This window comes from Talpa occidentalis, unplaced genomic scaffold (genome assembly GCF_014898055.3).
Source record: "Talpa occidentalis isolate TD23 unplaced genomic scaffold, MPIMG_talOcc4v2.1 talOcc4.3, whole genome shotgun sequence".
Lineage (NCBI taxonomy): Eukaryota > Metazoa > Chordata > Mammalia > Eulipotyphla > Talpidae > Talpa > Talpa occidentalis.
Genome location: NW_023603184.1, coordinates 83,909,055 through 83,922,892, shown reverse-complemented (window position 1 = coordinate 83,922,892; position 13,838 = coordinate 83,909,055). Strand labels below are relative to the sequence as shown.

The window sequence follows — 13,838 nt, the reverse complement described above, 5'->3', positions numbered from 1 at the left end:
TGCCACCCATGCCAATTTTTCAGCTGAAATTTATTTGGATAGTGCTATCAACAAGGCTTTTTTTTTAATATGGAACTCCCAAGATTTTATTACGCACCTCTATTTTAAAACTCCCCAAGGATGCCAAAATTGGCCAAACATAACCCCTTAACCACCTCTATCACCAGTAAAAAGGCCACATGCACCAAGTGTCACTGGCGGCAGATCAGTTCATCGCAAAAACTGACACACTCGCCGCAATCTTACCTCCATGGTGTGCGTTTTTCCTGATGAAGTCTGTCCATATGCAAAAATCGTCCCATTATAGCCTTCAAGGACATCTTCAAGGAAGCAGAAAAAAATGAACTCATTACTTTGATCATGTGCTAGCATTGGTTGCATATTTTAAAATTACATTTCCAAATGGTTCATCTCATTTTTCACACAAATGACATATTTCAACCCCATTTGCATTTTAAGTAGAATGGTGAGATAAAAGCAGACATGAGGGCCTCCACGGGTCCACAAATAGAAATGGACTCACAATCCTACAGAAAATATTAATGAAGAAGGCAATGCATTTTCTCCCTGTAACATGAAAATTAAGAACAGCATACTTTTTTTAGTTAAAAAAAAAGTACTTGAGTTTCCTTCTATAAATTAATCTCTTGAAATCAAAAGGGGAAAGGGAAGGGAGAGGATAGCATCAGTCCATCAGTCTGCAGGGAGCAATAGTAAAGACTTCCTCTCCCGAAGCTCTGACTTGGGTCCTTTTTTTTTTTTTTTTTTTTTTTTAGGCATGTTTTATTTATTTGTTTGTTTGTTTGTTTTTGTTTATACATGCACTGGGTACAGTCAGAAGCGCGGGAGGGTAAGAGAATTCACCAGAGCCAGAGCGGGGAGCAGAGCAGGCAGAAGGACTGAAGTACACTGCTGAGGGGAGCAGCGGGCAGCAGGAGAGGTCTGCGCGCCATGTGGGACCCTCCTCAGGTGGCCAGGGAGCAGCCGGGGATCGAACCGGCGCCGCAGAGGTCGCCGGCAGCTTCGCAACCCAGCGCTCAACCACTGCGCCACCGGGGAGGCCCTGACTTGGGTCCTTTTAAACGCTGGCCAGGGGACCTCATGGAGGTGGCTTCCAGTGATGTTCACACTAGGCCCCTGCAGATGGGGGTCCAGTGAGGGTAGGGTGGACAGGGCTCCAGTCTATATACTGTGCCACCACAATCAGCCCAGGAACCGGTGAAGCCTTGACTCAAAGTTAATGCCTGTTTTTGTTTTTGTTTTTTTCAGTGATTGTACTAGCAAGACGCCCTAGGCCCATCAGCATCAGGATTTCTTTCAACTGCACAATGGGCATACAGTGTACACCCCTCTCCCACTTCACACAGGGAGGATGGGTGACTTATGGATGGAGGCTGCTCTTTGCTGAAGATTATCTGGGGGAATTCTTTCAAGCAGCAAAAGTAATTAAAATATATTTAGCACTCGTTTCCCTTCTGCTTTCCCAGAACCCTCCTTCATCCACAGAACTATCACCAAAAGGGGAATAATACGTAATTAATACCCTTGACCCACCATCTCTGCATACGGAGTGGAAATCTTCATTCCTGTAAAAATGTGGGGTTGGGAGAAGGACCCCACACTGAGATGTCCAAGTCAGACAACCTGCTCCATCTATTTCAGGCCCTAATGTTTCTTTGATTTGGTCCCTAAATTTTCTGATGCTGGTTAGTTTTTGCTGTTTTGTTGCATTTTGTAAACAAATTTTTAATATACATCCTACTGATCTGAGGCTGCTAGAGTATAAGTCAGGATCAGAAAAGAAAGTGGGATTTTCCTTTAGGAAGCTAAAAAAAGAAAAGCTAAGTGACAGGATTTTTTTTAATCCCAGCAGCCCTCAAGAGATTTCGTCAAGCTATATTGAGAGAGAGAGAATGTTCACACATATCAGACTTCTGGTAATGGTTTCCCAGGCAACAAGGGAAGCAGAAACTTGAAGATGGTTCTAGGGGTTGGAGGTTCAGGCCTCAGCGTTCATGAAAATGCCAACTTGGTTGAAAAAAAGACTCGTCGAGCCTGAAATGGTGGCCAGAGCGGAGTGCCTTGACATGATTGTGAACACGGTATGTGCCCTGAGGGACCCACAGAAAGCAGGCTCCCACCTCCCGTGGCACTTTTGATATTCTATAGGCATGGCCAAAATCCTGGCCACAATCACAGCACTAAAGCTTCTATTTATTGGATTAAACATCTCCCCTCAAACTGCAAGGGTTTCCTCGCCTTCAGCCCCAGCACAAGAAGCATGCTGAGACCAGAGCCTATGAACTAAAACAGGGGTAAGGACCCCAAGGGCCCAGCAACCTCTGCTCCTTGTAATGTGCACATGCCCCAGGAGGTGGCTCTGAGCAACCCGACACACCTAAAAGGAACTCAGCTCAGAGCTGGAGTCCAGCTGACAGGAGAAAACCCGCACAAGCTTCTCCCTCACCCAGGAAGCAGTGGGTCAGAGTCTCTGAATTAGGATGCTTTACACGGTCCCAAGTCCACTCCATCCCCCTGCACTCTCTCTCACGAAGCAGGACACACAATCCAAGTAACTCCTGCCTGGCCACTGCTTATCCTGGGGGCTCAAAGGACTGGGTGAGGCAGACAGCGGATCAGGGGGCTGTACTAGAAGAATCCCTGATTATTTATGGCTGCCATTTCAACATTGAATACAACTACTTTAAAAAAAAAAAAAAGAGAGAGAGAATAGATAAAACCCTACTCAAATAAATTCCCTTTGGTGTTTAAAGCATTTAATCACATTATAATTAAAACACTGTTGGAGAACCCTCTCTCCTGCTCGGGGTTGAACAGAGCTGATGCCACCCTCTGTCCATGATGCAATTATGATTAGAAAGTAATTTTAAGAGAAAAGAAAAGCTCTTGGAACCCAGTGTTCCCAATTTTCTTCTTTTGTTTATTAGCCTACATTTGATTACGGTAGAGGAAAAAGGGAAGGAGGAGACCCAAGTACAATCTGTGAATCCTGAGGTTGGGCCTCTGAGATGACAAGGGCAGGACTCAAGAAGCCAAGGAAAGAAGTGAGGACAGGACTGCACTCAGCACGGCGCAGACACACGGCCTCCCCGCCCGACTCCAACAGAAACAGCCCACAAAAAGGCACTTTCATCACGGTAAATGACAGTTCCTGGGCTGGAGGAAAGCATTTGTTTCACAGTCTCTGCCGTAACAAAATGACTATATATGCATGCCAGCCATGCAGCAGGGAACAGGCACAGTCAGACAGAACCTCTCTTTGTGACGGGGCCTGGAGTGATGTGATCTCAGCTCAACCACGCCGTCAGCAGCACCCCACACACACAGCACACAGCCATCCAGCTGCCAAGCAAACCCAATGGCAGACTCCACAGCAAGTGGGAAGAGACTTCTCATCTTCCAAGAGGGGGAGATGAGGGGACATTTAGTGAGAACACTCCTTGTCTGGTTGCGGACTTCAGAAGCCAGAAGTTAAGTGTTTTGTCCTGGATTTTGCTAGTTCTGCATCTAGGTCCTACCAGAACAGAAGAGTTAGTTCCATTGTCAGGTAAGAATTGGGGGGATGTAATCAGACCTACACGTCACTGTTCCGAAGGAGGCTGCCGCACCTCCTACCAACTCTCCAGGTGAGATGGTGGCTGTTAGTCATTCCTGGCTTGGAATCTTAAGGCTCTTGCCAGCTGACCAAACTGTTCAATAGACCATGTCTAGAGAATATAGAGACAGTTCTGCTAAATACCAGAATGCTGGGCCCAGGCAGTCTAAAGGGCAGCCACCATGCATGCCCAGGTGAGAGATGGCACACTACAGACAAATGGAAGCAGGAAAATTCAGTCAGACAAACTCAGACTTGGGTTTCAGCCTCACTATCCATTAACGGACCTGGCTAAGTTACTTCACATCAAATTCCTTTGTAATATATGGGAATAAAGCTCATACTTCATCAAGTTAAGATTTAAAACATAATAACATAAATGTAAAGTGTGTAGAGGATACCTGTCAGATAATAGCAGCTAAGTAAACGTTTGTCTTAAAAATCATATAAAATATAATAATAAAGTATATCTAATAGTATCCAAAGTTTAATACTCTTCAATGGGCTCACATTGCTTGTAGAATTAATCCCATCAATTTCCATCAAACACTGATGCTGCCTAACTTGAAGACTGTCCCCGAGCACCCTGTACCACTGCAAGTTGCCCAAACATACCATCTTTATGCTTTTGCTTCTGCTTGTACAGTCCTGCTATATTCTACAGTCAGCAGGACCCAGCCTTCCCAAGAAACCTGTTTCCTCTCTCCACCCATCAAGATCAGTATCCAGTGACTTTTTCCTGTGCCCCCATAGCATTGCGCAGGCCTGCCTTAAGCACATGTGTAATTACATGGTAATTACCGGGTCACCTGCCTCTCTCCCTCAACTCAAAGCTTCTTGCAGAGTCTCACAGATTTTGATGACACCAGTCCCTAGCAGTGCTTAACCCCTGGTAAATACTTAATATACTTGCATAAAAGAAAAAATGATAGAAGCAACCATATGTGAGAATTTTAAAGAGATAAGAACTAGAAAACATCAAACCACTTTCTCAAGCACTGGAGAGTCTATATCTAGTTAATCTGGAAGGCAAATGCCCAGACTGGCTTCTACAGATGGGGACACAGTTACTAATACTTCAGCAGAAGCCACCTGTCACCATGGTTTTTAATTCCTAGGATGTCTACAGGAGCCTTCCTGTTTACCATGCTGAGACTATAACCTCTTCTAGAAGAAATGGAGAATTCTACATAGTCTTTCAGATATTTTGAAAAACACACACCAAATGTGAGGGTATGGGAGATGCTAGGACTCTAGAATAAAGTATTTGTAAATTTTTTCAAGCCAATGAAATTGAAGGGAATGAAAACACAGAGAGAATAAAGGCATCCATTTAAAAGGAGTCTTCCTGATCTCAAAAAACATACGTCTTGAAAAGAAAGCTCACCAGAGCACCACAATCCCGTGAATCACAGGTTCTTCACTGATCTTCAAATTTACGATTCAATCCTTGGCCTCTAGAAAAAACGGCCCCTGGAGCACCACCTCCCTTTCCTGATTAAAATAAGGCTTCTCATACTAGATATCTCAGCTACAAGTGGTGCCTATTCCAGGGTGTTCTTTTATCAGTCTACATTTACTGACACAGAATCAATAGGGCCATTTCCTCTCATGTAGCTTCAGTGAATATTCAGTGAATATTTTAAAGAGTTAAGTCAGATCTTCACCATACCCTAATAATTTACTTGCAAGGGAAAATGAAGTACTCTCTATTGTTACAAAATGAGTAAGCTCATATTACATTTATGGTGCCTGGAAGATGTGTGTTTATTGTTGCAGAGCCTAATTATATTCTCAATGCTTTTCTTTGTGGCTCATCACATAGTAGGTCTCAATTTATCCACGACTAGGTCACATCTTCATGAGATCTGCCCAGCTACTGCCTATTTCTGACATTCCACACCGCAGAAAAACACAAGCACTGAAAGAGACCTATACTTTCTAGTGAATAAAGATTCAAAGATTATTATTATTGCTTGCTAATCACAGGATTTTTAAAAATGGAGTGCATCCATCTCTAATTACAACATCAACTCAGAGAGGGTAGGATGTATTTAAATGGCTTTCATGCTTAGCCCAGCATGTGGCAAATACTATTTAGTTCTGTTAATGAAGGGGGAGAGGAAAAAAAGGAAATCCTGCCTCATGTGTGATTAATCTTACTTTAATAAAAATATGAAGGAGTCTGATAACAAAAGAGGGAATGGGGTTGACTACGAGCAAATTAGAACTGCACATGCCAAACAGGGAGGAAAACATTTAGATAGAGAAGCAAAAGGACAGAAGTAGAGAGAATACAATTGCCACAGGAAACATGTCATTAATTCAAAAACAGCTCAAATTCAGGCATTTTTCTCTCTTCAGTTTTCTATAATAATCTTACTGCGAAGACCTTCAAAATTAATTGATGTCTGCAACCAGAATGTGAATAACCATACATCTCAGCAAGGAACATCAGATGCTGACGGGAGTCTCCCACGCAGGTGTCCAGGGTCAGAATTAATCTAACAGATGTACCCAGGGCTGATTTTCATGAATTTCAAATAGGTTAGTCAGCTCAGCTTTTAAAAACCAGCAGAACTAACATGGTAAGGTGTTTTTGGGTTTTGTTTTGGGTTTTTTAATTTTTGGTTTTGTTTTCTCTTTTTTCTCTTTAAATCCAGAGCTGCCTATAGAGGTGGCAGCATCAAAACATTTAAAAGGACAATGCCACGGCATTCAAATTTGGAGTCAAGGATTTGATGATGAAAAGCAAAGTAGCTTGCGCTGCCCCTCAGGTCTGTCCAGATGGCGTGCACCCCCCCAAGGCAAGCTCTACCCTGCCCCTGATTTGAAAGGGCAGGGTAGAGCATCGTGTAAATTGTTTCATCTCCCTGCTGTTATTTTGACACAAATCCTGCAGGGCCAAGGCCAGTCCAGAGATCCAGGACGGATCTCTAAGGCACATTTTAGGCTTCAGGCTACCTATACGGAGAAACAAATGTCGGAATTTGAGTGGGATGGTTTGAAAGTGGGTTAGATGAAAGGATGATTAAGTAGGTCTACATAACAAGAGCCACTTAATAATAACAAGGTAACGTGATTTAATGATGTGGTAGAAAATTCCTTGATACCCAAGAATTTTCCACATATATGGTTTCTTTGTGAAGAGACAGATGCACAACACACATCACCCAAAAATACACAAGTGGAGCACTGGGAATATGTATTTTTCTCCTTCAAAGGAAAAAGTAGTTCCTGCACCTGCGGCAGTATTTTAAAACCACTACAGAAACAATGGAGCCATAGCTTGCCTTGCTTTTAAGCTTCAAGGTGACAAAATAGCTCTGCCAAAATGGTGGCAAAAGAAATAAAGAAATCTTGGAAAGGAGGTATAGAGAGGTTAAATAACTTGTTTGGCATCATAGCAAATCAGGGGCAGAGCGCGAACTATAATTCAGCATTTCCAATTAGCAGGCCTCTGCTTATAGTCAAGGCACATTGATTCCTACGTTGCAAATATCACTTAACGTTTTCAATTACTCTGAAAGACTCAGGAGGAAATAAAGAAATAGCACTTACCTTTGACAATTTGCTTTGCACACGCATTGTAAACCTGCTCTTGGGTCGTGCTGGGAGGCAGCACTCTGTCAAAGACATATGGCTTCCCTTGCTAAAAAAGAAAGACAAAAGAAAGAAAAAGGTGGAGGAAACACATTAGAAGTTTAGGAACAAAAAGCACTAATATTAGTAGTTAGACCACTACTGGCACTAAATCAACAATCCTGTTCTTTGAGGCAGATTCTTTCCAAGACCAGGTAATTTTTACAGCCTGGCCACACACATGCATTTGTGTATGTACATTGCATGTTAAGAATCTGGGAGAACAAAGAAAGTTTGTGTTTGTTTTTTTTTTTTTAACTTGAAACACTTTTCCTGACAGAAGATGGGTAGACAGTCCATTCTTTCATTTGAACAAACATTTACTTACTGAGAGCTTACACTGAGACAGGCACTAGGATAGATGTTAACCTCATCAGAAAACACTCCTGTACCTATAAAGCATTTAATCAAGTATGACACAGCTAATAAGCAAGAAAGCAAACACACAGGACAATGCAAAATACCTAGGTATGAAATAATGGGACAAAAAGGATGAAAGAAAGTGCAAAGAAAGCCCCAGTGAACAAGTACCTCTGGGTCTTTGCAGGGTCAGAAAGACTGAGGTACATAAGGAGCAGAGAACATTTCAGGGGATGGTACAAGAGGAAGTGGGAAGGGGAAGCTGGAGCCAGTTCTTGGAGAGTGCTGTTAGCTGAGATACTGTGCTTAGATTTCATTCAATAGGAAGGTGACATGATCAGATTTACAGAGCTGCTCTTATTAGCAAGATATTATTACTTTTTGTTGCAAAAAAAATCTAGTGATTTCTTCCATGCAAAGTGGTGCCTTAACTGGGTCAAGGCTTCTGAGACAAAGGAGACCCTCTTATATTGTCAATCAAGTGATTTCCCAAGCATAGGTTCTGGGATTTTGTTAATGCTGGCCTGGGTGTGATGCAAGGAGGTAGCCGTCCAAGAAGAGATGTTCTGTCACAGTGCTACAGGAGCCCACATGCTCAGTGCTCAGCAAGGAGTTAATTTGGCATCATGTGCTAGGGACGGCACTGAGTCCTGGGGAAGGTGGAGGGTAAGACAGACACAGCCTCTTCCCTGGAAGAGCCTCTACAAAAACCACCCAAGGATGGGGGAGGTGGTCTTCTCCCTGCCCCTTCCCATAACTCCATCCACCCAAGTGGTCCTTGATCTTCCTTTCCCCTGAGTGACAGAGGGGAGGACAGAAGAGAAGGAAGTAATGAGGAGAGTTCACATCTCCTTCCCCAGGACCCTGTACCTCCTCCTGGTGGTTCTGGACACCAGGAAACACCCAAGGACAGTCTGACAACTCAAAAAGATAGAACTACTCATGCGGGACCCAAGGACAAGGTTTGTTACATCCTATAATGTTCACATAAAAGTGTGTACACAGCTGTCAGACTGGCTTATTATTTATCACATATGACCACACTGGAGCTGCACATATATAAGGTCCTATGTAGCAGGTCTGAGCTGTAGCTTCTGAAAATAGGTTTGAGTCAGTCAGGTAAATGAACTACCTCCAATTTGGTCATAGCAAAGAATGGAGGATTTTTAGGTACCATAACATTTTGTTTTTATAAAAAGCAGCAAAGGGCCTCTCTGGTGGTGCAAGGGGTTAAGATGCAACCTATGAAGCTATCCGCAGCCACTGCAGCAAGTTTGATCCCCTGCCAGGGAGCTACCCACATGTTGCAGCAGACCTCTCCTGACTCGCCCACTGCTCCCCTCAGCATTGTATTTCAGTCTGCCTGTTCTGCTCCCCACTCTGTCTCTGGTAAATCCTCTCACCCCCCCAAACCTCTGGCCTGTACCCCAGTTCTTCTATGAATAAGTAATCTTTTTAAAAAATAAATAAATAAAAAGTAGCAAAAGCAGAGTCATTCTGTTAAAATGACAGAAAGGGGTTATCTTTTGAAATTTCATTCCCAGTAAGTCTCCTTCAATTAGTGAACCAAATGTTTGACTGAATAAACAAGAGAATATTCCTCGCCACAATCTATTGCCAACTACCAGGCCACCCACTTCATCCTTATTAGCTTCATCTATTTGTAAAATTCAACTGAAATGTCAGTAGGGTAAAAGGTAAGAATAAACATTTACAGAATTTTCCTAAGTATTTGTCATCTATTGGACCTTCTGGAAAGAAAATGAGCTTTGCTTGATTTTTAAAAATCCACTATTTTTACAAACTTGATGATAATTAGCAAAATAAGCCATCTTGTTTACAATATGATCTGCTTTGGTTTTCAGAGAAAATGTACTTAGTACACTAGAAAAAAATGACCTGTTTGGATAGTACATAAAAGGTAAGATTTCCAAATTTTGCCTTTTGATTTAAAATGTCTATTGGAGTATATTGCATGTATCCTCGCTTTAAGAGAAGTAGCAGGAAATCACTACTCATTTAAATCACTACTCATTTAAATGATCTCATCTGTCAAATGACAGATAATACAACAATTTTCTATAACCTGAAGTTAACTCCCAAATAGAAGCTGCCTTCAAGAAAAGATAAAATTTAGAAAATGATTTGTTATGAGACCTACCTTGTCATGATTAACACATTAGTAGTTAAAAATATAAGCATTTTTATGTATCCTCTCATGCACTGCATTGGTTATAGGTTTATTTTAGATGAACCTGAAAGCCTTAGAATTTAGAATTAGTATTTAGGTATGGTTATTTTCAAAGAACTGACTAGTGACATAGCCGTGCCAGTTGTGCATACGACTGCCAATAAAACAACAACAAACTCATTTCTTTGCTGCATTGGTAATGGTATGAGAGTCTCAAAAGTCCTGACTGACACTTGGTCAAGAGCAGTCTCCCACGGCCTCCAAGGAGACAAAAGTCTCCCTGTTTGTGATGCCACTGTGGCTGAGTTTCTGAGGCCTGGGCAGGCATAGAGCCCAGCTTGCTATAGTTGTTACTAAATTTGCAGCTATGGAATAAACTTTTGGAATTACATTTCAACATGGACACTGTGTACTAACACTTGAAACTAAATGATGAGGACACCTTCCTTTCCAGGCATGTGGTTCTCTCTGATCTCTCTGGCTGCTCTCTATCAGCATCCTTTGCTGCTGTTGCTTCTAGACTTCTAAATGAAGTTATGTCTTGGTCACTGACCTCAGTGTCTTCTCCATCAACACTCTTGACCTTCAGGTAGTTTATTTGAACATTTCAGCCTTCACCTCCAAATGGGCTCCAGATTCACATATTTATTACCTGTTAGAGATTTCCACTTGGAGATCCTTTTGCCGTCTCAAAACTTAACCAGCCAAAAAGCACTACCAAGCCTTCTATATTGGAGTAAGAACCAAACCACCAAACAGCCAGTTATGCAGACCATAACTATTCATAATGGACTGTAGTTTTCATACCCAAATTCTATGCCTTCACGTCATCTATGCATACATCCTTAAACCAAGCCTCCATCATTTCTCTTCTGGACAGCAGTGATAGCCTTCTGATTTCCCTTTCTCCATTCCTCCATCACATCACCCTATTAGGTTTGCTCCATAATGATGACTATGTGAACTATTCTCAACCATTCAAAGGGACCTTTACAATTAAACCACTTAACCATTACAATAGGAGCCCAAGACCTAAGTGCATATGGATGAATCCGTATCTGCGAGTTATAAAGGAGATCTCGATGGGACACATACACTCCACACACAAATGAAAGTGAAATAACCCAGCTTTGCCCTGGAAGCCATGTTGAGCAGTGCTAATTGCTTTGGAGCAGCGTAACTAAATAACTTACCAGGATCACCTACAAAAAAATAACAGCAGATGGTGCTTACATTTTTACAGTTAAATTAAAAAAAAAAAATTCAAACCAGCAGAATTTCTATCAAGTTGTTGAGAGCAAAGTGTCTATGAACCATATGGCCTGCCTATTAATACATTTGACCTGTTACCCAACAACTGTTCTCCAGCATGGGAGGAATATTACTCTGGGAGAGAGAGGAAAGCAAAAGACCTACTTAAAGGTTTAGAGGATGGGCATCAGCAGGGATGTTAAGGAAAATGAAATTAATTATCACCATGAAGAGATAATCAAAAAGTAAAGTAATAAAATCTCTAAGACCAACCAAAAGTTGTGATCAAAAACTGGCAATGATTTGAATGATTTTCTTCTTTGGTTACTAAGGAAAAAAGACTAATCCTCATAGCAATATTTAAACTCACTCTATGGAATTTTCTTCAGATGCTGAGTTGTATAGGAAGAGAATCGATGACTAAGACCAATCATTAACTAACTCTCTGTCATGTGTATTTATGTGACTTCATTACTGAAAGTCCAAAAGACAAAGAGTTCTTTCAGCTTATGCTGACCACCTTCTCACCACTGTCCACCAACATCATCATCAGCCACTATGATCCAAGTGCTTTGTTTTTTTGGGTTTTTTTTTAAGATTTTATTTATTTATTTATACAAGCACTGGGTACAGACAGAAGCGAGGGAGGGTGAGAGAATTCACCAGAGCCAGAGCAGGGAACAGAACAGGCAGACCAACGAAATACACTGCTGAGGGGAGCAGCGGGCGGCAGGAGAGGTTCGTGCGCCATGTGGGATCGAACTGGCGCTGCAGAGGCTGCATCCCAGAGCTCAACCGCTGTGCCACTGAGGAGGCCCAAGTGCTTTGTTTTATCTCATTTAACTCTCATAGTAACCCCTCCCCCCATTTCACAAACTGGAAAACTGAGGCCCAGTCACATTATCATCTCTCTCACTTTAAGGCTCTGATTTCAAGTGATCTTCCTTTACTCCATGCTGTTTTCCTAAGTGGTTTATGCTGTTTTCCTTAGTGGAAAAGCAGGAGACATATAAAACAGCAGACACTAACACTAATATGAAAGACTAGAGCAAAGAGTTTAATGAGGTAACCAAAGACAGAGACCCCTTACTGCCTACAGCAGTCAATAAGCTATGAAGGTCAGGCTGACATGAAACCACTGAGGAAAGAGTGACTTGCAATCTGGGAAGGGCAAAACCATCAAGGAAAATGTGGGCAGGCATATGGCAAGTCTTCAACAGAATCAACGAAGGCTGATCAGAGGCTAGGATGGAGGGCTTGCTATGAAAAGTTGAAGTCATTTAATAAAACTTACAGAATTTTTCAGAGCCAAAAGTTCCTTCAAGTTCACCCCAATCCAACACAGTTTTTACCAAAAAAAAAAAACAAAAAAAAAAAAACCACCACACACACACACACCAAAACTTGAGATAAGAAGGGGTTGATTACTTGCAAAAAAGTCACCCAGACAACTGGTAGGTAGCAGACCTATAGGGTCGAGACCTCCTGGCTCCCTATCAACTTTTCTAAAGTTTCTCTTTAAAATCACTTGCCCTCTCAGAACATAAATGAAGCAAGTATACCCCTCAGGTTCTTTTCTCTTCCACTTTCCTTCCAATCAATTCTAAATTATTTCCAAATAGACTATTGATTAGTTAAATAAACAAAGAGTTGCTGCTATAAAGACTTTAAGTAATACAGCAGGAGACTTGGAATCACACCCTCTGAGTTACTATGAACATGAACTTCAGAGTCAGTCAGTCCAAGCTCCTCTCAATGCACATGTCTCCATAAGTTCTAATAGGCAACAGCAAACCTGTTCACAATTCAATTAGATAGAAAGTTGTGTCCTGGTACTGCTTTAAATCTGCCTCCTTTAAGGATCAGACCTCACACGGTCCTAAAAAATGAGACAGCCCCAAAGCCGCGGACCTGTCTCTCTCTACTTTGCAGCTTTATTTCACTTTGGGGGGGTAAGTATTCAATGTCAGGATCTCTTTTCTCTTACCTGAGAGAATAAGAGAAAGACAGGTGTGATTCCTTCCTAAAATGTGTATGGATTTGTCTTTTCTTGAAGGACTCTAAAGATGTCCAAGGTTAAGACATCAGTAAAGCATTATGTTAGTTTGCACAAGAAGAAATTAAAAAAGATAAATAAGCTCATAGACAGTGAAGAGCTTTGGTAACAACCTGAAAGAATGTTTCTAAAACATTAACTGAAAAAGCTGGGAAGTCCTTGGAATGTTGATACTCATTTTTTATCCACACAAACAGTCTGCCAGAGAAAGGACTGTCTTGTCTTAAACACTGAACTATAATTCACATACCACAAAATTCATTTCTTTAATAAAAGTGTAGAATTCAGTGATTGTCAGAAAACTCACAAGGTTGTATAATCACAAGCACTGTCAAGTTCCAGAATTTTTTGATTACTCCAGAAATAAATTCTGTATATAAACAGTAACTTCCCATCCTCCCAATTTCAAGCCCAAAGCAACTACTAGACTAATTTCTTTCTTTAAAGATTTTCATCTGGACATTTTATATAAATGGAATCATACATGTAGCTTTTGTAATCAGTCTCTTAATAGGATGTTTTCATGTTCATCCATGTTGTAGCATGAATAAGTACTTCATTCACTTTCACGACTGAATAATATTCCACCATATGGATTTATCATATGTAACCATCAGTTGATGGATATTTGAGATGTTTCTACTTTTGGTATGAACATTCATGTATGAATTTTTATGTGGACATATTTTCATTTATTGGAGTATGTATCTAGGAGTGGAATT

General features: G+C 41.3%; 1 protein-coding gene and 1 long non-coding RNA gene across 6 annotated transcripts in view; one reads left to right on the top strand and one right to left on the bottom strand.

Moving 5' to 3' along the window:
• KIF5C (kinesin family member 5C) overlaps positions 1-13,838 on the bottom strand; it is a 167,044-nt gene that overhangs the window by 93,506 nt on the left and 59,700 nt on the right. For 2 of the 4 annotated variants that reach the window (XM_054699717.1, XM_037523310.2), the window contains exons 2-3: positions 7,178-7,268; positions 247-320 (exon numbers count right to left, since the gene is read on the bottom strand). In XM_054699717.1, coding sequence (XP_054555692.1) covers positions 247-320; positions 7,178-7,255 — 152 coding nt within the window. In that variant the 5' untranslated portion in view covers positions 7,256-7,268. Of the gene's footprint in view, positions 1-246; positions 321-1,554; positions 1,600-7,177; positions 7,269-13,838 lie in introns of those variants that run through there. The other 2 variants (XM_054699718.1, XM_054699716.1) reach the window with 2 other exon arrangements.
• The window catches only part of LOC119255816 (uncharacterized), a 33,569-nt gene continuing 21,693 nt past the window's right edge, over positions 1,963-13,838 (top strand). For both annotated transcript variants that reach the window (XR_005127548.2, XR_005127547.2), the window contains exons 1-3: positions 1,963-2,102; positions 2,949-3,647; positions 9,484-9,539. This is a non-coding gene — a long non-coding RNA (uncharacterized LOC119255816). The remainder of the gene's footprint in view (positions 2,103-2,948; positions 3,648-9,483; positions 9,540-13,838) is intronic.